At 43.3% G+C, this 23,844-nt stretch overlaps 1 protein-coding gene across 1 annotated transcript; it reads left to right on the forward strand.

Moving 5' to 3' along the window:
• Window positions 1-65: 65 nt before the first annotated feature.
• On the forward strand, window positions 66-8,743 carry RTCB (RNA 2',3'-cyclic phosphate and 5'-OH ligase). Its single transcript, XM_053405170.1, has 12 exons — window positions 66-264; window positions 1,343-1,421; window positions 1,993-2,060; window positions 2,521-2,620; window positions 3,456-3,612; window positions 4,039-4,195; window positions 5,181-5,340; window positions 5,587-5,762; window positions 6,258-6,446; window positions 6,842-6,952; window positions 7,401-7,520; window positions 8,594-8,743. The coding sequence occupies exons 1-12, from the start codon at window positions 172-174 to the stop codon at window positions 8,699-8,701; spliced, it is 1,518 nt and encodes a 505-aa protein (XP_053261145.1). The 5' UTR covers window positions 66-171; the 3' UTR covers window positions 8,702-8,743.
• Window positions 8,744-23,844: the final 15,101 nt, after the last annotated feature.

Consider the following 23,844-nt stretch of genomic DNA (forward strand, 5'->3'; position numbering starts at 1 on the left):
GGCGCCGTCCAATCCTTTAGTCCTCCTCAGCTTCTACCTTAGGGAGGCTGCGCGCGGCCTCCTCGGCTTCCGTAGCGGCGCTGAAGAGGAGCGTGTGCGCGCCGTTGGCGGAATTCAGTGACACGGAGCCACGGCAGAGAGCGGAGCTCGATCGGAATCGCCGCCGCCGCCATGAGCCGAAGCTACAACGATGAGCTGCAGTACCTGGACAAGCTGGACAAGCACTGCTGGCGTATCAAGAAGGGCTTCGTGCCCAACATGAACGTGAGTGGGTCGGAGGACGGGGGGGGGTCTGTGGGTAGACAGGCACGTAGGGGCGTGTTCAGTCTGAGCCGGTGGTTAGCCCCCTCTCCCCAGGCTCGCCTTATTGCTTAAATGAAGTAATAGTTAAGACTTCCCCTACGCATATGCAGAGTACCGCTCCCTCAAGATTTAAGTACCGCATTGCCAGCTGCTTTCCGTACCTGGTTGGGCAGGGATGCCTTCTGACGTACATCATTCTTCAGTACATTAAGTGTTAAATCCCGGTTTGAAGTTAGTTTATGCTACGTTCGGATTATTAGTACTGTAGCATTATGATTGCGCTACTTATGCATGTAGAGCGTTAAAGCACAAGTCTGACACTGCTGAAACATTTCTCTAGTGAGATATGTGGTATTCAACCTGTTTTAAAACCGCTTGAAAGTAAAATTTTATATGCATGATTAAAAAAAAATTAAATGCCATCTGAAGCAGGTTTCCATCACTGCTGGGTGATGCTATATTCTTGCCGCGCTAAAAAGGGCTACCAGCAATCACTATTTGGGTCTTGGCTTTCTTCATGTTCTCAGAAGTGGTCTGGGTTGCTTCTGTGGCCTAGAGGCAAGATACAGACTTTCCCAGATTGCCCCATAAGAAGGAAACTGCATTTTAGAAATGTTTAGGGCTTCAAGTACTTCTGAGAAGCTACCTCTCATTTTCTCACAACTAGATGAGGGTCTCTAGGACTGCTCAAGGAAGTTCTCACTTTTGATCTCTAACTGAAGATTGCTAACTACAGCATTGGTGTCATTCATGGGTCAGAAGATACTTTTTGTTCCATGATTCAAGATATCTGAAATTCTTACTGAAACTCAACAGCTTCTGTAACAAGTGTTCAGCCAAGCTTATTATATTCCTAGTTTTAGTCCATCTAAACCTTTACTAGAAGTGACTAAAGTTTCCCTAATTGGTGGCTAAGCCTTGTAGCCTGCTTAGATGCAGCTACATTCCAGCTTCTGCTTGAATGGTAAATCTTTGTCACTGCCCTTATATAAGAATTGATGCATTTTGTTTCCCTTTTTCCTCATTCTTCTGTCTGTAGGTGGAAGGTGTCTTCTACGTGAACGATCCTTTAGAGAAGTTAATGTTTGAAGAGTTAAGAAATGCATGCAGAGGTGGAGGTTAGTATGTGTTGTTGTCACCCAATCTCACTGGTTTGTTGTGTGTGGAATCCTAGCTCCAGATTCACTTTTGATGAATCCAGAATTCACATAGATTCAACCAATGCATTTAGAGTTTAGGACTGCCTGTATGTTCAGGCACCATAGAGCAATTCTTAATTGATGAAAAATATTACGAGCCTTCATGAAAATGTTCCCTCTATAATTAATCTGCCACTTGTCAGACTATGGTGAAACACAACTTATTTTAAGACTTAGGCTTCATTTAGAAGTAGAACATGCTGCATAATTTTGCATGCTTAATTTAAGATAGTACTTTCTGGTCTGTCAAAAGGGATCTTAACTGCACTGAAATGAAACCAAATACCCCTTAATCTTGGCTTTGAAACATCTGTGTTCTTGGTCACAGCTTGTCTTATGCCAGCTCTAAGTAGATGTGCTTCACAGTGAAGTTTTCACCTGTGTAACATGGTCATGCAAATTTAAAGGAAAGTTGATGTAATGGTGTGATGTCATCAACCACAAATTTGTATGAAAGGAGGATGACTGTGCTTCTAATCATCTTTTTTAGGAGCTGGTGGCTTCCTCCCAGCCATGAAACAAATCGGAAATGTAGCTGCACTGCCTGGCATTGTTCATGTGAGTGATTTTAAAGAGTTGTCCCTACATCCTGTTGACCCATTGTTTCAAAATAGAAGCCCCATATGTGTTGTCAGCATTTGTAGCATTGCCCTCTTAATTATTCAAAAAAAATTTGAAATAATTCAGCCTTCATTAAATTGACCCATCACAACAATTTCCTGACATTTAAACACCAGTAATCCAGGGCAAGATGACAGTTGTTTACATTCACCACTTACTTTTGAAGGGGGCCTACATGCAACTTATTCTGGCCAATTTCTACATTTGTGAGCTGCCCTTCATGAATCTGCTGAGTTTTTGGCTAGGATCAAAGGATTTTTTTAAAGAAATGCCCATTTTGCAGTGACTGTGTGGCAGGGCAAGTAGAACTTGAGTCCATGCTGTCATAGAATCATCATTTGTTCACATCTTATGACTGATTGCCTTTCTTTTGTTTATTTTTTAAAATGAATTTCAGAGATCTATAGGACTTCCAGATGTCCACTCAGGCTATGGGTTTGCCATTGGTAACATGGCTGCCTTTGATATGAATGACCCAGAAGCAGTGGTATCACCAGGTATGAGCAGTTTGAATGTGATGTTCTCTGTGCAGGGAGAGAACCCTTATTCTGCAGATCTATGCAATCTATCGAAACCAGATGGGAAAACAAAATGTGTTTCACGGTACAGTCGTACCTCTGCTTACGTATCCTTCCACTTACGTAAACTTCGGGATATGTAAGCAGCAAATCCAGAAGTATAATTCTGGGTTTTTGCTGTGCACGCATTCACAGAAGCCGTCTACTGCTGCATGTGCATGCGTACACAGAAGCAGTCCCTCCAGTTGCGGAAAACTCGGGATCCAACGGAAGCTCCGGAACAGATCCCGTCCACAACCGGAGGTACCACTGTACTCATTCAGATTTAGGTACATTGCAGATGAATATGTAAATTGTCAATTAACTTAGTTATTGTCTCACTGGACTCTCTGAAATCCATGCCTAGGACACTATTAACTGTAATGTATTGTAGCAATGAAGACACCCACCCTGAAGCAAACTTAAAACAAATACAATTTAGGAATGCTTGTTTTAGAGTAAGAAGGGTATATTTGTTTTTAATAATAAGATAACCCTTAGGAATTCTGCATATTCAGGCTCCTTGAGCAGAAGTTCCATGAAGTGCTATCTTTTTGTAATCTGTGCCTTCCAAACCAGTGCAGGTTAGTTGTGTTCCTTCTGACAAACAAAACTGAGGGGTTGATGTTTTTACTTGTCCAAGTCAGGGGACATTTGCTGAAAAATATTTAACTATAACTTCTCTTGAAGAACATTTGATTGTGGTGATGAGTCGGTTCTGCAATTGCATGTATGAATTTTGAAGGGTGCATTTGTATTTATTTTACTCATGCAGGTGGTGTCGGATTCGACATTAACTGTGGCGTACGGCTCTTGCGCACCAATCTTGATGAGAGTGATGTCCAACCTGTGAAGGAACAGCTTGCTCAGGCCATGTTTGACCACATTCCTGTTGGTGTGGGGTCCAAGGGTGTCATTCCTATGAACGCCAAGTAAGTGTTAACGATCCTTTCTCCAGCAGCATCTCCATACTGGAAGGGTGTCCTCCCTCCAACCTTGTCTTTTTGTGTGGGAAGCAATGTATAAATTTAATAAGCCCTCAATGTACCTTAACAGTCAGGTATCTAGCCATGTTGTAGTAGGAAATACAGATCCACGTGTCATTGTTAATTCGGTCCTGTATTTTTTTAATTGTTTTTTTAAAAATAGCACTCCTTAACCAGAATCGCAATGTATATAGCAATTCACAGTAAGAATCCACAGTCAGCAGTCTGAAATGATTTAACTGAGAGCAACCAAAAAAATCTGGATATCTACAAAAGTTCAGGATTGTTTTTCTTATTTAATCAGTACAACAATAGCAATCAGTTGTGTCAATTACTAGAAGTCAGTCTCTCTCTCTCTCTGTGTTGCCCCAGGGATTTAGAGGAGGCACTGGAGATGGGGGTAGATTGGTCCCTCCGAGAAGGCTATGCCTGGGCTGAGGATAAAGAGCACTGTGAAGAATACGGGAGGATGCTGCAAGCTGATCCAAATAAAGTCTCTGCGAGGGCTAAGAAAAGGGGTTTGCCCCAGGTAATTGGTCTTCTGAGATGATGTTGCATTACTACTTAGAACTTCATGCTAACTTCTTGGGTACATTTCAGCAGAGTGAGAATATGCAAGGAAAAAATAAGTCTTGATGAGAGGATTATTATTATTGCTGTTACTCTCACAATCCCAATATCCCACAGGGGGTTACAGCAATTAAGACACAATATTAAAAACAGTTTAAAACAACTTACACTGACTAAAGGTGCTGGATTTGCTGGTAGCCAGGGAGGGCAGAATCTATGTTCACGTATCATTCAATTCTGAGTAAGCTCAAGGAATTTCCTGAAAACCAATGTCTTGGCATGCTGCTTTGTTAGGCCAAGGATGTGAAACCTATGCTGCTCCAGATCCTGTTGAAATGTAATTCCCTTCATCCCTGGCCATGCTGGCTAGAGCTGATGGGAGTTAAGAGTCCCACAATAATCTGAAGGCAGTAAGTTCCTCATCTCTGAGCTGCCATGTAAAAAAATTGGACAATTTTTGCATTGTCCAATATACGATGAACCTATGAAACAAACAGCAACAAGAAATATCAAGTAGGAGAATAATAGCTAAAAAATAAACTTCCATGTACAGATACAGTAACCCTTCCTTAGCACCTGATCAATGGAGGCCATGGCATCAATGTCCTGGGTTTGAGCTTTGCAGAGGTGTCTGGCTGCAGATGAAGATAAGCACTGGGCATTGACTACATGGGCTTTCTAGTGTGAACACAACAAGGAAATTTATATTCCCACAGTTCTAAACTGAGGCAAATATTTTACAGTTCAGTAAACTGTAACACTCAGGTAGATTTCAGGCTTATAGCTGAAACCTTTGCTCTCAGCAGTATCTCTTCCTCTAGCGAGATGCCACATGGCATCAAAGACTGGGAGGCCATTGCCTCAACCTTTCTAAGGGAAACCAGTTGTCTTCCATTTTGCTTCCCATTTCAGTATCTGCTAAGCTTTCTTGTTTTATTCGACAGCTGGGGACTTTGGGAGCAGGAAACCATTATGCTGAGATCCAGGTTGTAGATGAAATTTTTAACGAATATGCTGCCAAGAAGATGGGCATAGACCACAAGGGCCAAGTTTGTGTGATGATCCACAGTGGCAGCAGAGGCCTTGGCCACCAAGTAGCTACAGGTATCTAGGCTTTTTCTTCCTTTCTTCTTCTTTGCCCTTGAAACTTTCCCCCCTTCTTGCAGGTATCCACAGACTCCAGTTACTGCTTTATGCATTATTTCCTCCCAGTCTTCATGCATGTCATTGGCATTTGTGGAAGCCTCAGATATGGCCAGTTTCTGGGTGTGCTAGTTCAGATGGGCTTAATGGAGACCTACATTGAATTTGCTTTTTGTCTCTCTTCCCCACCACCCACCCCTTTTACAGATGCCCTAGTGGCTATGGAAAAAGCTATGAAACGAGACAAGATCATAGTGAACGACCGCCAGCTGGCATGTGCCAGGATTGCTTCCCAGGAGGGACAGGACTACTTGAAGGGAATGGCAGCAGCTGGAAACTATGCATGGGTCAATCGTTCTTCCATGACTTTCCTCACCAGACAGGTGAGAAGAAAGAGCATGAACTTGTCCACTTCTGTCTCTTTAAGCCCCAGTGGGATCTATTCAGCTGCATTCTGATTGATTGACACATGGGTAACATTTCTGGAACGATTAAATTATTTTGTTCCAGAAGTTAATCCATATCATTCCATGTTGGTAGGAAGAGATTGGCTTAACTGGTTTATGGATTGGTGGCGCAGTGCCTTGTCATTTTCCTCATAAACAGGATGTATGAACGGGGCTGGGCCCCATTAATGAGTTTTGTCTTTCTTGGGAGGAAAATGGACTTTCCCCTTGAACTTTAAACTGCTGAGTTACGTTCAGTAGAACAGTGTGAGGGCACTGCGGAGAGTAGATGCTGGAGGTGTGGTTCCACCACTGTCATCATGGTAACAGCCATAAGTTATATGTTCATCAGATGATTTGGGCTCTTAACAGCTCTAAAATTTATTTTTTTTAATTCAGAGGACTTCTCCTTATGTCTATAATGTTTTCTAGGCTTTTGCTAAAGTCTTCAATACCACCCCTGATGATCTGGATCTGCATGTGATCTATGATGTATCTCACAACATTGCCAAAGTAGAGCAGCATGTGGTAGATGGAAAAGAACGGACCCTGCTGGTGCACCGGAAAGGAACAACCAGAGCTTTCCCTCCTCACCACCCCCTCATTGCGGTTGATTACCAGGTATGAATTTGTTGCCCTTTTCTTTCTTACCAATGCCAACAGGTCCTGCAAATAGTATATTTGTTACGCCTCGTGGACTTCCACACCTAACAGCTCATGTTCCTACAATTGTGTTGGTGCACTTTTCTACCTTATTCCTTTTCATGCAACCATGCAACCTTCTAGCTGTCAAGACTTATATTTCTCAATGTCTGCTGTACTGCTATATTGCAATCAAAACATCCCGATTGGTCAAATTTTGCATGTCTCCTGTCTGACATTTCCTTGATTCACTATGGAAGCTTGACCCTGAGTGGATCAGTAGTGACCTTCAGTGGACCCTTGCTGAACAGCATATGCTTACAGCTTGAGGAGACGTGTCATCTTGATTCTGCACCCTTCTTTTGCCTCTGCAGCTAACTGGCCAGCCTGTCCTGATTGGTGGAACAATGGGAACTTGTAGCTATGTCCTTACTGGTACCGAACAAGGCATGACTGAAACCTTTGGTACCACCTGCCATGGAGCGGTGAGTAACAAAGCAACTTTCAACTTTCATCTAGCTTGGGGATGGGCAGCCTTCCATCTAGTGGGATATATTTTGTTTATTACCAGAACCCCAAGTTCCATCAACTGGAGCCTTGTGCAGAACCCATATGTTTCCAATGAAATACTTCCAGCAGGAGAACAATAGCTGGGAGTCAGGCAGTAGATTTAGCAAGTAGATTTCCAACACCCAGTGATTTACTGGTAGATCCAGATTTACTTTGCCCATCACTGCTCTTACTCAACTGCTCCCTCGCTTCACATTTACCATATTTTTTGCTCCATAAGACGCACTTTCCCTCCTAAAAATGTATGTGTCCCAGGCTCTGCTCAGCGCTCCCTTTAAAGAGCTCGCAGAGAGTGTGTGCGGCTCTTGGGGGCGTTTCCCCCAAGTATATGGCAGTAACTGAAACAGTGATTGTCGTTTTTAGGGCCGTGCATTGTCACGTGCAAAATCTCGGCGCAACTTGGATTTCCAGGACGTATTGGACAAGCTGGCGGACATGGGGATTGCAATCCGGGTTGCATCCCCCAAACTGGTTATGGAAGAAGTAAGTGATTTATAAACTTCTTTGTGGGAATTTACTTCTGGGGTGCGCTTCCTCTCCTGGTGAAGTATTAACGTCTGCCAGCAACAAGGTGACACAACACTTTATTGGACTCTGCCATTCTAGGAACCTTAAACCTCTTCCAGGCTAAAATGGTTTCCTCTTCTCTCCCCCTCCCTCATTTGGGAACATCCAGTGTCCCATGTCACTGTTCAGAACATTCCTTTTGTATCACTTAATAGAGTCTGAAAGGCAAGCGAATGTTGTACATTTCATTTCAGTTATTTCTTCTGATGCCCAAAAAACATTTTTCCCCTAAAGATTGAGGGAAGCTTGTTGAAAATTATTGTTATTACTACTACCAGTACTACTACTACATTTCTATACCACCCTTCATCAGAGAATCACAGGGTGGTTTACAGTACACCTGTTCAAAAGGACTTAATATAGTCCTTCATAAACTGAATAATGGGGGGTGGGGGTGGGAAATAGGCGCTCTCCTGTCTTTTTAAGCTTGGTAATATGGGATCTGGTGAAAGCCCCCCCCCTTTTTTTGAGGGAGTTACTGTAGGAGGAAGAAGGGCCTTTTCAGTGGTAGCACCAATCTTGCTTAATTATTCTTTAAGAACCTCGCCTTAATCCAAGTCTTGAGAAATCAAAGAAAGACATTCCTCTTTTAAGCACACATTTTGGAGAGTTTATCTGAGATTTCTGACCTTGTATCAAGGAAAGCCTAAGTGATTTTGCTTAGATGATTTTTGAAATTAATAATAATAATAATAATAATAATAATAATAATAATAAATTTTAATTATATCCCGCCCTCCCCAGCCGAAGCCGGGCTCAGGGCGGCTAACAACAATAAAACAGTACAAAAGAATAAAATGATTTTTATTCTAACATTGTATTAATCTTATGAATGTATGCATGTATTGAGAGCCTTGAGTATTGCAAGCTGCCTGGTAGCTTTTTGAATGATGTGGAATAGAAATTCATAGTATTATTATTAATATTAATATTAGAAAAAGACCTCAAAACATATTCTTAACTCTCATTTTACATCTCATTTATCCCAGGCACCTGAATCTTACAAGAATGTGACAGATGTGGTTAACACCTGCCATGCAGCTGGCATTAGCAAGAAAGCCATTAAACTGAGACCCATAGCAGTGATCAAAGGCTAAGGAAGTCTTTCCCTGAACTGGCCAGCACTGTTCTTGCTGAAGACCTCTGAAGGTTGTTTCCATCTAGAAAACAAACTGACACAGACTCTATGTTAGAACTCATTAAAGTAAGTTTGTGCCTGGGGGTGAGGGGCTCTCTTTGCTAAGGGGAGCTAAATCAAGACACATAGCCCTTCGTTTCTAGAGTGGTATCTAAAATTGGGTGAATTTATTTTAGCAGAATCTAAAAGCAACCTTGTTCAGAATATTCTTCACTCTTAATAAATTATCTGTGCCCTTCATGGTGAGATTCTGACCAATGTTGATTTGATAGCCACCAATCTGCAAGGGGGCTTTTTCTGGTGAAGACCAAGTACAAATACTACTGTTCTCACTTGGTTGTTTTTGTATTTTTCTCCTGACTTGAGTTGTTTGATCTCCTTTATAATGTACCAATCTGTACTATTGGAGATAGAAAGGGAATCTTTTTTTGCACTGTGAGTTGCAATAAAGCCTGAACAATATCATTCATCTATGTGGCATGACTACTGTCACAGGTACTCTACTTTAAAAGTCTATGATCAAACAGTTGCTCCCATATGTGCACTAGCATGGCGGTTCTGTTGAATGAGGGGTGGTAGGTTTGCACAAGCTGTGTTGCCCATGATTCACTTGGTGCAGCAGGTTGTCTGTGTATGTATGTCTACTGGAATCCCTGATTACAGCTCAGTTGGAAAACTTTGTTAGAGAAAATTTGATATTCCTTGAAGAGAAGCCAACTTTCCCTTGATGTCCCTCATGAATCGGCATCAAGATGCTATAGAAGCTGTAATTGCTTTGGCATGGACAGATTGTATCCTAGCACTAGAGAAATGAGAGGTATGCAACCATTCGAGGTACGTAAGCCCTGTCTTCCACTGCATCTGGTCATTCAGAAGATAAGGAACACTTCCTCTTAAAGCAGCAAGCTGGAGAACTTACCCAGCAGTCTTGCTACTTTTCAGTGAGTAAAACTTTAGATTACTCTTTAAAACTGCAAAGGAGCATGTCAGTTAGCTGTGCGCATAAAATGCAAAGCTAAACCACTTACCACAAAAATGTGGGTTCCAGAGAGGAGATTGAAGCCACTTCACTCCTTCCTCCCTGCTGTTGTGAGCTAAACCTGGGTATGGCTTAGTGTTGTCTGTACACAAGCTTGTGGTTTGTCTCGCTTCACATAAACAACAGTCTGTAACCGGGGTTCATTCTTGGGTTCACAGCTCATGGATTGTCTAAAGGAGACAAAGCACGATCCTAGGTTCAGGTGACGTGCTAAGCCAAACCATGGTTTAGCTCACAGCAGGAGTAGAGACATAGCGTTGGCAGTCTCCTCCCTGGCAATACTTACGTGTTCTCACCATGGTTTGACTTTGCTTTATGTGTGAACTGGCTTACTATGTAGAAGGGGGAATTGTTAACTCCTCATCTCATGGGCTGCTGTTCGCACATGCACATTGCAGATGGGTGGGAAAGCTACAAAGTTACCTCTGTTTGGGTACAGATTAGGATGATTTCAGCAGGACCAGCACTGGTTATTTTCCCCCTTCTGGCGCTGCTGTTTTCTGTTTACATTAAAGTGTTCCCGTACTTGATCTGCTGGATGGTTAGATTTTGAAAACACTATTGCCATCCTCTCATGAAGTAACAGTGATGGCTGCTCTATTCCACAATAAGCATGATTTGCAAAGTCATTGTTTGAATTTTATTGACATTCTGGAAGTGATTTTCTAGAGAGGTCTCAAAACTGACAAATAAACAGAATGCAAGAAAGTCACTGCAAAGTGTCATTATTTATATTTCATGTAAAGAAAATTACATTTAATTTACAGATAACATGGAATTCTTGCTTGAGTAACCTGGTGACACTTACCTCAGATGCTGTGGAAAAATAGTTAACCTTGAACTTTGCAAATCACCTCTTTGCATTTTACTTATCTGAGACTGCAATGCTATACTTGTTTATACAGTGGTACCTCGGGTTAAGTACTTAATTCATTCCGGAGGTCTGTTCTTAACCTGAAACTGTTCTTAACCTGAAGCACCACTTTAGCTAATGGGGCCTCCTGGTGCTGCCGTGCGGCGGAGCACGATTTCTGTTCTCATCCTGAAGCAAAGTTCTTAACCTGAACACTATTTCTGGGTTAGCGGAGTCTGTAACCTGAAGCATATGTAACCTGAAGTGTATGTAACCCGAGGTACCACTGTATTTAAGTAAGTTCCGGTGTACTCAGTGGGGTGTAGAACTGTGTAGGATTTCACTCTGACTTTCCCCCAGCTAAATGGTGTAAATCCAACTACAGTCAATAGGGGGCATCTAGCTAAAGGGAAACGTAAGAAATGCAGAAGCTGTGGAGTAACTTCTCTAGAGCTTGAAACAAGCCGCTTGGTAAAGAATCCAGCCTGGCCCTTTCTTGTTCCGCGGATTCCTCTGGAAAAGATTGTTCTAACTGATGCTTGCTGATGTCAGCAGTGACTTGGAATTAACTTAAAAGGGGGTAATAAAATGCAGTATTGCTGAAACGCAGGCCAAAACAACAACAAAATGGTTGTAATGGTTATATAAAATCTACCCTCCAGGGCACTAGGATGACTCACGTGCGAGCTGAATTGCCTCACCCCTTATGTTGGCTTAGCACTACTATTTAAGAGTGGCGTTGAGCACATTCTCATACTTAAGAAGGCAGACGAAGCCGAGCAAACGTGGCATGCTGACAACTTGGTGAAAGCAGTTCTGCCCTACGCTAGTGCGAAATCTCCACTAAGACTTACATATCCTGTCCATTCTCTGGGGATGGGAGACCTCGAGGCCAGGGACCAAGTGTGGCTTTTTATCTGGCCATTGGGCCCCTCCCCAGGCCATACACCTTCCTGAGTTACACCCTTTGTCGGCCCTGCTTTCACCTGGCTGGAATACGTTCTTGAAGTCTGGCAATACCTCCTGCTTTCGTGGATGGAGGATGGGGACGCAGGGGTGAGTGTGAATCAACTAGCCTGCTGGGCAGAAGTGAAATGCACATTCATTACTTGGTCCCCTTTTGCCTCCAGCTCTGCCCAGCGCTAGCATGTGGCCCCCAGAAGGTTATACAGAAGGGAAGGTGGCCCTTGGGCTGAAAAAACTGTTCACCACATTTGCAGTAAACCATGAATACGTATCTGCTGGGATAGCTCAGATGGTAGAGCATGAGACTCTTAATCTCTGGGTTGTGAGTTCAAGCCCCACATTGGGCAAAAAAAAATTCCTGTCTTGCAGGGGGTTGGACTAGATGACCCTCAGGTCCCTTTCAGATCTACGATTCTGTGACACTGGTGCCTAGCCTGCTTGCCCTACAAGCTTGCATCCCAAAGTGATGAATTAGATGGGCTTTTAAACAGATCCGATTACAGCTCCCCTGGTGCGTTTGCACTGCGCTGACTTCCACCTATTCCTCCTGGCTGAGACGGCGGCACTGGTGGCTCAACTTGCTGTCTGCTACAGGGACTGAGGTTGCTCAGGACTAACACTAAGGCTCCATTGCAAAAGGGAAATGAGAGCAGGAAAATGGAGATTAAACAGTCTACTACTACAGGATGACATGGCTGGAACTCTACACAGGAACGCTCTTAGCAGGAGGTGAGGATCCATTGTAGGCAGGGGCGGATGCACTAGGAAACTCACAAAGCTTCAGCTTCACAGCTCCTAATCCTGGTGGGTCCCCAGGAGTGGCTTTACTCATGCATACACCACAAAACTTGAAAACTCTGAGACATAGGAAATATTTATTCACACCAGTGACTTTGACGTGAGGTAATCCAGTACAGTGGTACCTCTGGATGCAAACGGGATCCATTCCAGAGCCCCGTTTGCATCCTGAAGCGAACGCAACCCACGTCGCGATTTGCCGCTTCCACGCATGCACGTGACGTCATTTTGAGCGTCTGCGCATGCGCGAGCGGTGAAACCCAGAAGTAACGTGTTGTTACTTCTGAGTCGCCATGGAGCGCAACCCGAAAACACTCAACCCGAAGCTGCTTCAACCCGAGGCATGACTGCACATCCATTTTACTCAAAATCTGAGATCATGGAATCATCATATTGTGAAGTTGGAAGGGACTTAAAGGGGCAACTAGTCCAATCCCTTGCAATCACAGCTGTCCCTGGGTGGGCTTGAACCACCAACCTTCTGGTTAACATCCAGATGCACTGACCCATTGTGCCATGGAGCAGGTGTTGTTTTTTGTTTTTTAAGTGGTGATCTGTTGTGGAACAACACCACTGAAGACCTCGTTCCAGACCTTGTTGCTGGTTGCGAAGGGGCCCCCATATCAGTTCAAGCTTCAGGGCCCCCAAATGTAGGTCCTACATGAGAGTTCTGTGGAGAATAGTGCATTGTGTAAAATAGGACTGAACAGACTTCAGGCTTGTGGGACCTCTTTCGTGTGTGTTTGTCTTTGCTAGAGACTTGAAGTCTACCAATCAACCAAAGCCAAGTGCAAACTAGCTCAGGAGGGAAGAAAACCAGATGCCAAATGGTAGCTTAGGGGGCCAAGGCTTACTGCACCCCGTGATCCATATGTCAGATGAATATGAAAAACAAATCTATATTTGAGTTATTACAGATAGGGGTTCCAACAGCCCAGTTCAGCAAGAACAAAAAATGGCTCTCTTGCCAGTTGTTAAATAATTGTTGGAATTGTTGGAAAGCCTTAATCTCCAGTAGATCCCAATACACCTGACCCCTGCAGTAAAGAAGCACTTCCCAACAGCTTTCTGAACATTTGTCCGTTACCGTGGCTGATCTCAAGCCTGTATTCTGAGAAAAGGAAGAAAGCAATTCTGTTGGTGTGTCCACCGTGTGCCCCTTCCCTCCGTTCCAGCTCTTCAAGGGGATATTTTTCCACAGGTCAGGCCATCCTAGACACTCTCCCAAGCCCGCATACCACCTGCCTCTAAGCTGGTGGTCCTTCTGCACAGTCCTTTTTAGGAGTGTGCAGTTACTCCTCCTTGGCAAAGGCAGCTGCACTGTTGCCTTTGTTCTTGTATATTATAAATATGCTTAACTAGCTCCCTGCTCTCTTCAAAGAGAGAGGCTGCCTCAAGCATGTATCAACATGTGTGCGAGGCTTCAGCCGGAAACCTTCCATTAAAGAGAGCGAGAGCCTGGTTTGTAGCTGGTATTTCTTTCCCTTTGTCCTTTTCCGGTGACGGGTTAAGGCATGGCGGAGACCCAAAGCTGCTAGCATCCTCAAAGCGGTTTTTAAAACTTAACCGGCCACGAGTTTAGCTTCAATGCAAAAAAGAAGGAAAAAGAAAACATGATGAGGTGCTGAGAAATTGAGGGGAGAAGTGTGCTATGTTATGGCCTGGCATGTTTCAAGTATGATACAATTATATGACCCAACGGCACAAGGCAAATCTTTATATTTTGTAAAGTTGTCTGTCTGTCCTTCTGTTCTCTGAATTTGGATACCCCTTAAGCTGTCACAACCAAATTTTACATAGAGGTTCCTGAGATCACGGAGTGGGTTTTTTTTGTCTGTGCTTGGATGCGATGAGAGGCCGTTAGAAATCAAGATGGCAGGTGGAATATTTCAAAACTGCACTGATTTTAACTGCTGATTTCCAAACCACTGATTTTTTGTAATGGTTTATTAGAATTCCCAAGCAATGCTCGCTACAAGGGTGTTATAAAAATTTAAGAGAAGAAGAGTGCCTCAGGTGTCAAAATAACTTGGCTGGCCTTTGGTAGTATTCACCTTGACTCCAGCATTGTGGTGAGATTCATTGGTTGGTCAGTCTCGGACAGCAAAATGTCTTTACCCAGTGCTGATCCTGTGCTTCAGATACAGATACCTATCTTCCATCTTTTACACTGCTTGGAGGCCAAGACCCAACTGTCCCCTTTACTCCTAACATTGCTGAACGAACCAGTTCTAAGGGCTAGGTATTTTTGGTCACCACACATGAGCCATGCTGGTCTCCATGCAAAGGAACGAAAAAAGTGTTATGATTTATTTATTTTTTACCTGCTAGAAGCCAAATATAAGTTGCACATATTTTTATTACAGGGCTTTTGCCACCCACAAACAATATCCTTTGCCCCTTCCTTCCTAGAGTAGAACATAAAAGTGATAATTTTGAACTTTCTAATTGTCATCTTGCAAGCTGCATGCTTAGCTGCCACTGATCATTACAGGGGATTATGCTAAGCACCAAACTGTTGGTTTGGGCTTCTTTTTTTAATGGTGCAGAAAAACAATTTGGGCTCAGAGACTGCCGTAACTTTAACACAGAAGTCTTTTCATCCTAAACAGGAACAGAAGGAGCTCAGCTGCCTTGTAATCAGCAGATCCAAAGGGCCATTCAGCAGCTTGTTATTCCCTGTCCTCACTGCCTTAGGTCTGGGACCTTAAATCCTTAAACTGGAGCAAACCTGGAGCATTATGCATGCCAAACATGTATGCATGTAGAGTTCTAAGGTCATACACGCAGCCTAATTAGGGATGTCAGTTATGCATTGACAAAAAACAAAAAGGTGGGTTGCATCACACAAAAAAGGACACAGATTTGCATGTAGTCATTTTTATATATAGATGCAAATTTAGAAGGGAGGACTGTAGTGGGAAAGACATCAGGTGATCTGTGTGCCTGCTCAGTCAGCTGACCAGGTTCTGCTAATTATGGATGGGCAGCTTTAAGGCTCCTGCTCTCCCTTCTTATGGTTCCATATCTTTCAACCAGATTTGGACCAGATAGCCCTGAAACCGAGAATCCCCTCAAGTAATGTCCTCTGACAGCCCTTCAAAATGGAAAACCAACCACTGTATAGTAGGACATATTGTGACCGTCAGCATAATAGGTTTCAAGTTAATTGCATTAAATATTAATTATAAAATAAACTTTTAATTCTGTATTTTTTTTTAAAGAAATGCTCATCATTTATCCCAGAAGGCAGAAACAGACTTCCTTCTTAGTGAACACTTGGCAAGAATTTTGACAACACATTTTGCTGCCTGTCTTTATATATAAGGGGATAGAGATGTTTTTGTATTAAGGTGATAATTCAGTGAAAGGGCCTGGAATATTCCAAAGGAGAACTGGGATTCCTTTGGTGCGTTGCCACTGAACTATTGCTTCTAGGCTGGAAACTTATTTAGCAGTAAAAAAAGAGGAAATGCACCACAAGTTTCCTTCCCAAGTTTACAAAATGAAAAATGTAAGTGTCTTATTCAGGGACGCAGGTGGCGCTGTGGGTTAAACCACAGAGCCTTGGACTTGCTGATCAGAAGGTCGGTGGTTCGAATCCCTGTGATGGGGTGAGCTCCTGTTGCTCAGTCCCTGCTCCTGCCAACCTAGCAGTTCGAAAGCATGTCAAAGTGCAAGTAGATAAATAGGTACCGCTCCGGTGGGAAGGTAAACGGCATTTCCGTGCGCTGCTCTGGTTCGCCAGAAGCGGCTTAGTCATGCTGGCCACATGACCCAGAAGCTGTACGCCGGCTCCCTCGGCCAATAAAGCGAGATGAGCGCCGCAACCCCAGAGTCGGCCACGACTGGACCTAATGGTCAGGGGTCCCTTTAAGTGTCTTATTCAGCAAGAGAGTAACATTTTTCATTTTGAAAACTTGGGGAGGAAGCTGTCACCATATTTAAGATTTACTGCAATGGCAGCTTTATGGCCTTCACTACAGTCCTTTAAAGGCAGGGGTGAGAAATCAGAAACTTTCCAGATGCTGCAGAACTACAATTCTCATCCTCACTGGTCATACCGGCTGAAGCTGATGGGAGTGGTAGTCCACCAAGCCCTAGAGGTTGGTTCCCCACTGGTTCCCCATCCTTGCTTGTAGGGAACATTGAGCTTCAAATCCCTTCTGACTCATGAGCTAATAGGCCCTCCAGCTGTTGTTTGACTACAACTGCCATCAGCCCCAGCCAATATGACCAATGGGATATGTAGTCCATCAACATACGGAGTGCCACAGATTCCCTAGTCCATCATAAGAATAAAGGCAGTTTCTACACACACTAAAAGCAGGGTAAAACATGTTATTTCACTCTTGTATCAGCAGTTTAGTGGAAGGGAAAATATAATAGTTGGTGATAATGATAGATCAGTGCCTGTTCCCTTTATACTCTGAGAGTCAGATAAATGAGAACATGTCAAGGAAGCTGGAAGGTGGGGGAGCTGGAAAACCCTTGATCAGAGATCAGAGCAAAAATAACTCCAATCCTATTACAGCATAAACTGGATTAGAATAATTTTCAATTGTTTTCTGGTTTCAGAAAACATCAGATGAAAGTCAGAAGCCCAAGCACTTGTGTTTTGAAAACAGTCACATCCTCCTTCCATGGAATCCTCCAGCTGGAGCTCATAGCTCTTCTGTTAATGGTTACCAGGCCAGAAATAGACAAGATCTTCAGTGAGAAGCACATGGCCTCCTTTCCATTAAAAAACACGTGCATTAGAACTTTCTGATAACTATCAGCAATAACAAAAAGTACCTCCAGGGATGTCTCCGAGGAAAGATACAGATTCCCCCACACCCCTGAGAAATGATAACCGTTTTCTTAGAGTTATGCGTGGTCTTGGTAGTTAAGGTTAGGGATGAAATAAATAATAAATTTGGAGAAGTGGCATTAATTTGGATCGATCCATGTGCACCCTGCAGCCTAAAGTAACAAACCTAAACGGTTCAGATTCTAGGCAAACCACTCTTTCCATCAGCTCCTGCTTCATATTTGAAGAAGCCCCCACCTCACATCCTGCTGTGTTCCAGTTTGGGTTCCCCCTGCCCCACCCTGGAGAAACTTTAATTTTAAAATACAAAGCCATAATAATGCTGCTGGTGGAAAATAAACCAGACTACCCTCTGTTTTACATAAGAGTTTGCCAGGGGCAGCTCCTCAGAGCAATGCTGTCCCTGGCCAGCTTCAATTCCTGAAAAAGACACACAAAGCACATTGTTCAGAGACACACATCATTTTTAAAAATGCAGTAAAAAAAAAACACCATGGAGGGGGAGAACAATGGATATATTTTCCCTGCTAATATAGTTGACTTCCTTTGAATATGTCCCTTCCTTTCCTCCAATCCTTCCTGTCACTTGGGGAATTCTAGTCTTCTTGAATAAATCATTCTTTTTCAGACAATAATCTCTTATCTGAATATCAGCAATGGAGGCTGGCCCACTGGGGCAAAGGGACAGCTCCCCACCAACCACAGTTTGCCCTGCCACACCAGCCTGCCTTATTCCTTTTAACCAGGCCAAGGGGTAGTCCTGACTGTCAGTTTTGTGCAATGCTATTTGTCTAGAAAAAGAGGTGCCTGAACTCACCACAAATGCCCTTCTTGTTCTCTTATAATAGCAATGACACCCATCTGAGAGGGGCAGGGCTGAGTTTCAGTGAGTTCCAGCTGATTGGGGGGGGAAACCCTGGTTTTGTGGAAGATTAGCAGCCAAGCCTAACAAATTCATGAGAAAGAGCTAATAACAGTGCTGTCTTGCTGATAGGCAGCTACTCAGACCATAAGAATACAATTGGTAGAGAGGGTTCTGTGTGATGTCATTTCCCTCCTCTCCTGGAGAGGAAGGACCACATAGTACTTCCTGTTCCTTTTTCTCTTCCTTTGACCAGCTTTGGAGGCTGGTAAGTAAATAAACCTTATTTTAAAACTTACTTTACAAGTTGCTGCCTGATTAAGCGGGATAAGAAGGGGGAAGCCAGCTTACTTCGTTAGCTCTTCTTGCTCAAAACAAGGCTTAATTCCTATGCTTTTATTTTTTTTCTTCCAAGGATGGGATTTTAAAATTCTGTTCAACCTACACACGTGCACGCCTGGAGAGATAAATTGCAATTAATATATCCTCTCCTACCTATTGAAACCCATCCCACAAGCTTCCTCCTCCTCAGGTTCAGCATTGCCATCAGAGAACACCATAGGGAGGAGCAGGGGGCAACACTAGAATTGCCTGGGAAACATTGGTACGGTGGGGGGAGGGATACTGCTGGAACAATCAAGGGGCAAACCTTTCCACCTGCCCTGCCCTACCCCTGCAAACGTTTATCACTGTATAACTGCTCCATAAACACAAGCAGAAGAAATGCTCATTAAAGACCAAGCAAAGTCTAACCACCCTGTAAGCATTGTACAAGCAAATCGGGAAGAATGTTGAACGAGCAGGTCATCTGGAGGAGCCCAATTCCAGCCTGAGAGCTGGTCACAGCATTCTGCACCAGCTGCAGGGTCAGATTCAAGTAGATAGTTGCTCTAGCAGAAGCCAGTGCAATGAGTCCCACTAGTGCAACCGGCTTTTGCCCCTTCTCCTCCCCTTGTGCACTCCAAAATAGGCTCAATGGCAGGGTGGGGGGAGACAGTAGAACCTCCCAGAACAGTGCACAAGGGGGAGAAGAGGGGAAGTCCTTCCATCAGACAAGCAGAAACACTTGTGCTGACGGAGCAATCTCCTTTGAATTCCCCCTGCAGTTGCCAGTCAGGTTTCAAAGGCAGACCCACATTACAGGAATCCACACAAGCGGTGTTACCACTAACAAGACATGCTGCCTTTCCACCACACCTTAGAACAGTATATCTGTTTTTATTTAGATCAAGCTGTGTTCTGCAGCCACGTTCTGTCTACTCCTTAGTGACTCATTGTCTTAATTTTCACTCATTTGATGCTAGTGATAATACATAATACCAGCAAAGTGGTGTTTGTTTATCCTGACCTGAAGCCATGATGTTGTCAGAAGAAACTGATACGGGAGGTGCCAAGGAGAAAGAGCTGCTTTGGAGAAGGAACTTCACCTTTGCTTTGAATTGTCAGTACATCAAATGGAAATTTCCCTTTTTGAAGTGAGTTTTCTTTTCATCTCTCTCCTTTAAAAAAAAAAAAACAACCCACACCCCCAAGTAAGTAGATAGCTTGCTTTCATTCGCGAGTAAATGATCTGTTACTGTTTACAGTCTGGAAGTGGCAGAGGAAAATACCTACTAATGTTCCACACTGCTGAGTTTACGGGATGAGCACCAGAGGGGCTCGTAGCCACTGCAGAATTCGCATGATAGTTTGACATGTTGGGCTTCCTCCAGAGATTCTTGTTGTTGTGCATTTGTGACTCCTTGTTCTCATGATGCTATCTGGGCAGCCCCACACAACCCCATGTTCAATACTCCTGGCACCTGCAAATGTTTGGGGTGGTCACACTGAGTCAGTGCATATCCCATAACACCCTGCTCAAACGCCATAACTTTTTATACCACAAATGTTTGGTAATACAGTGGATGCTCAGGTTGCGAATGTGATCCGTGCAGGAGGCACGTTTGCAACCCACAGCGTTCGCAACCCGCAGTGGCACGTGCAGGTTGCGATTCGGCACTTCTGCGCATGTTCAAAGTGTGATTTAGCACTTCTGTGCATGCACAACCGCTGAAACCCGAAGTAACCCATTCCGGTACTTCTGGGTTTCGGTGCATCCGTAACCTGAAAAAATGCAACCTGAAGCATCTGTAACCCAAGGTATGACTGTAAAACATTAAAAATGTTTCGTTTTTGTCCTGCTTTTGTTGCACTATAACCCCTCTCGGCAGCAACAATGTGGTAGCGTTGGGAAAGCATTGCAGTACAAACCAAAGCAGAATGAACCTACCACTAATGCACCGTTACTGTGTCAAGAACAGGTTGCAGAATGCACCCACATAAAATGTCATCCTGAAGGGGACCTTAATCTAGTTTCTGAGCCATATTTATGCATTGCAATAGCCCCCTCAGCCCAGCATGGTTAGTATTCAGATGTATAAGCACATGCAAATGCAACATCAGGGTACCAACCTGTTTACTTCAGGAAGTAAAATGTCTTGGGCTGGCCTTGTGTATGAGCTTGCTGAGAGAGGGAGCAACAATTCCGGTCGCCAGCAGCAATGATAAACCTTTTTGAAATGGACTCTGCCCCTAAAAACCCATTGTGAATTGAGACACTTTCCCACACATCACAAAAGAATGCAGGACTTCTCACTTCCTGTCCGGTGGGAGAGACAGAGCCTGCCTTGGCCTCCAGTACCTTTGGCAAGCTCAAGGCAGGACTCAGGGAATGGGTCAGCCTCAGTTCTGCAAGGGTCTTTGCAGAGGTACACTCAGGGTAGACCTTAAGAGACAGAAGTCCAATGACACTTTCAGCAGAAGGGCTCCTAAACACTGCAGAGTTGGATCCCAGTTGCCATAGTGGCCCCAAGGAATAGAGGGCAACCAGTGGTAGCCCAGAACTTGTGGTTGCCAGGAATGCAAAGAGAGAAGGGGCATGTTGCGAAAGCATGCGGTCTGCAGGAGCGTTCGTTGAATAGCTGGAGGCTGGTTCTCAGTTCATGGAATTTCAAACGGATGTAATTATCACTTGGATGAGGTTCAGGTCTTAGAGGAGCTGCCAGGTCTTTCATGAGAGAATGAATCCCTCCCATGGAGAAACCATAGAAGAAAGGGAAGAAGAAAAGAATGGATGGGTTTGATTTTCCCATTTGGGTGTTGTCTCAAGGTTCTGAAACAAGGTACCTCCTGCACTATTCAATATGGAGGTGCAAAGTGGAACTGGAATAAACAGCCATCTTCCAGACTACTCCATTTCATTACTCCCTCCCTCTTGGTTCTCCATGCCATCAATCGGCATTACAGGTCTACTGAACATGCTCAGTCTTCATTGAGCTCCCCTACCCCCAAAGTTTGGTTATAGTTTTGCAAGCTTTGGTACTCCCCCAAAACCTGCTGATACTCTCTCTTTCATGTGAGTGATGCTTTCTTGCCTACTGGCACTTGGGGAATTGAGACCACATTCATATATGATGATAGATAGATGATAGATAGATAGATAGATAGATAGATAGATAGATAGATAGATATAGATGATAGATAGATAGATAGATAGATATAGATGATAGATAGATAGATGATAGATAGATAGATAGATAGATGATAGATAGATGATAGATAGATAGATAAATAGATAGATAGATAGATGATAGATAGATAGAGGGGTTTCTTCATAGCAGTATTCTTTTGTCTTCTAGTTGTGGGGGGAAATGAAGTTAGTGTAAAAAAATATATCTGGCAAACAAATTTTTGGGGAGCAGATCTGTCTCACATGAAAAAGATTCTTCAAGCCTTATTTCAGATTTCCAGGGACATACATTCTGTGTGGATACAAAAAGGAATTCTTTTTGAAGCTTACCCTGCTCATTCCCAAGTTCTAAATAGATATTGAGTGACTAATTACTTTTGAGTGCTTTATTACGGCTCCTTCTGTTTTTCTTTGGCCGTTTACTGACACTGAGTAATGCAACATGAAAGGAGATAGTTATTCCTGAGGGGGAAGTCAACTTTATAAGCTATTAGGGGTTTCAAAAAAATCTCATGGCTCGGATTATACATCTTTAAAATAGTGATAGTATCAAAGTGCTGGTTGATTTGTCATTTAATGGGGATTTATTTTTATTTTTTACCCATGTTTGATAGATAAAGTGTGCAGAAAGCTGATAAAATTCTTGAGCATGTGTCTAAGAATATCTGTGAAGTATTTTTATGGTAACCAGTAATCACACCACATGGAGAAACATCTCCTGGTCTGTTTTTATTAAAACATTAATTCCAAGAGTGACAAGTTGGATCACTATCTTTCAAAGTTTGGTAATAATATGCTCTGCAGACTTTGAAGAAAACCTTTGTCTAGACAAAAGACATCTTAGGAAAGATTTCAAAATGTACAGTTTATTTGAAACCTCTGCTGACTTCATTGCATTTATGGCTGGAATTATCTGTATTTGGGAGATCTTTAAGGGCCAATATACTGTGCTTTCTCAGGGTTTTGGCATTTGAACTGCAAGAAAGCAGATCAAATTGACAAAATGCAATCTACCAAAAGTTAGTCTTAACCTTGGCTTAACACACCATATATTTAAAGCGCATTTCCCCTCCCACAAAGAATCGTGGGAACTGTAGTTTACTGTTCAGAGCTTTAATTCCAAGCACACTCAACAAACTGCAGTTCCCAATATTCTTTGGGAGAGGAAATGTGCTTTAAATGTATGGTATGAATGCAGCCGGGGCCCCATTGAAAGTAACAGAAGTTCATACTCCTGTTTACTCTGAATCTAGCACACCCTCACTGTGCTCCCACATGAGATAAGCCACAATCCAAATCTATCTTTTATCTAGCCTGTTGTTTGTTATGTGTTTTGACGTATTTCCCCCCCAAACCAGCTTTGATCTGATTTAGGGAGAGCGGGGGCCAGAGTGATAGTGCTGAACTTGGAGACTGAGATTAGGATTCCCCCTCCCCACCACTCCAAGGCCCCTGCTCTGACATTGTAATATTGGTGGGGTAGAATAAGGGAGAAGGCCAGAGGAAGGTTTGGATCCATAGTCTTCTCAGTCCCCCAGCATGCCTCCAAACCAGGTATTGACACCAGCCCAGGGGCTAGTGCAGTTTCTTCCAATGTATTATTATTTAAAATAATTTATTTGGTTTTTTTAATGGAGAGGTTGAAGCAGCACAATAATGCTATTCCACCCACACACCTGTCCTACGGGTGACAGCCCTGCTGGGGTTGGACAAAGCAGTTCCCTCCTTCCAGATTTAGGTCTGCAGGCTAAGAAACGATGCTCAGGCTGGCCCACCCACAACAGCTCTTTAGTCTGGCTTTTGACACTTGAGATGTATATTTTAGGACCCACCTTATTTCTATGACAGTGAATTGTTTTAAACTGTTTTTAATGTTGTGCTTTAATTGATGTAACCCACACTAGGACTCTAGGGTGAAAGGCGGGTAAATCATAAGGTGTTAAAAGTAACCAAAAAGACACCCAGAAAAGGTTGTTCGTTATATACATAAAGCTAGAATGCTTGGATAAGAGTAAGTGACTTCCTTTCATGTGGCTAAGAGGTAATATTGCGCTTTTTGCAATCCAGCAGTGTATAATTTTTAGGAAACAAATGAACAGTAGTAAGGCAAGTGATGATGTAGCCAGGATTATTTCCTATAGCCATCTTCAAGAGTAGGTCTGGGGAATCCTATTCCTGGGGCCAAATGCCATTCTCTCCATGCCTCCTCTGCACACCCTCTCCCTAAACCACATCCCTCACCAACTCTGCTTTGATCCCTCAT

This window comes from Podarcis raffonei, chromosome 10, assembly GCF_027172205.1.
Source record: "Podarcis raffonei isolate rPodRaf1 chromosome 10, rPodRaf1.pri, whole genome shotgun sequence".
Lineage (NCBI taxonomy): Eukaryota > Metazoa > Chordata > Lepidosauria > Squamata > Lacertidae > Podarcis > Podarcis raffonei.

Coding starts and splice junctions, on each gene's coding strand:
- RTCB (XM_053405170.1), top strand. CDS start 172: ATGAGCCGAAGCTACAACGATGAGCTGCAGTACCTGGACAAGCTGGAC. Junction 4,196..5,180: donor AGAAAAGGGGTTTGCCCCAG/GTAATTGGTCTT, acceptor TTTATTCGACAG/CTGGGGACTTTGGGAGCAGG. Junction 6,447..6,841: donor TCATTGCGGTTGATTACCAG/GTATGAATTTGT, acceptor TTGCCTCTGCAG/CTAACTGGCCAGCCTGTCCT.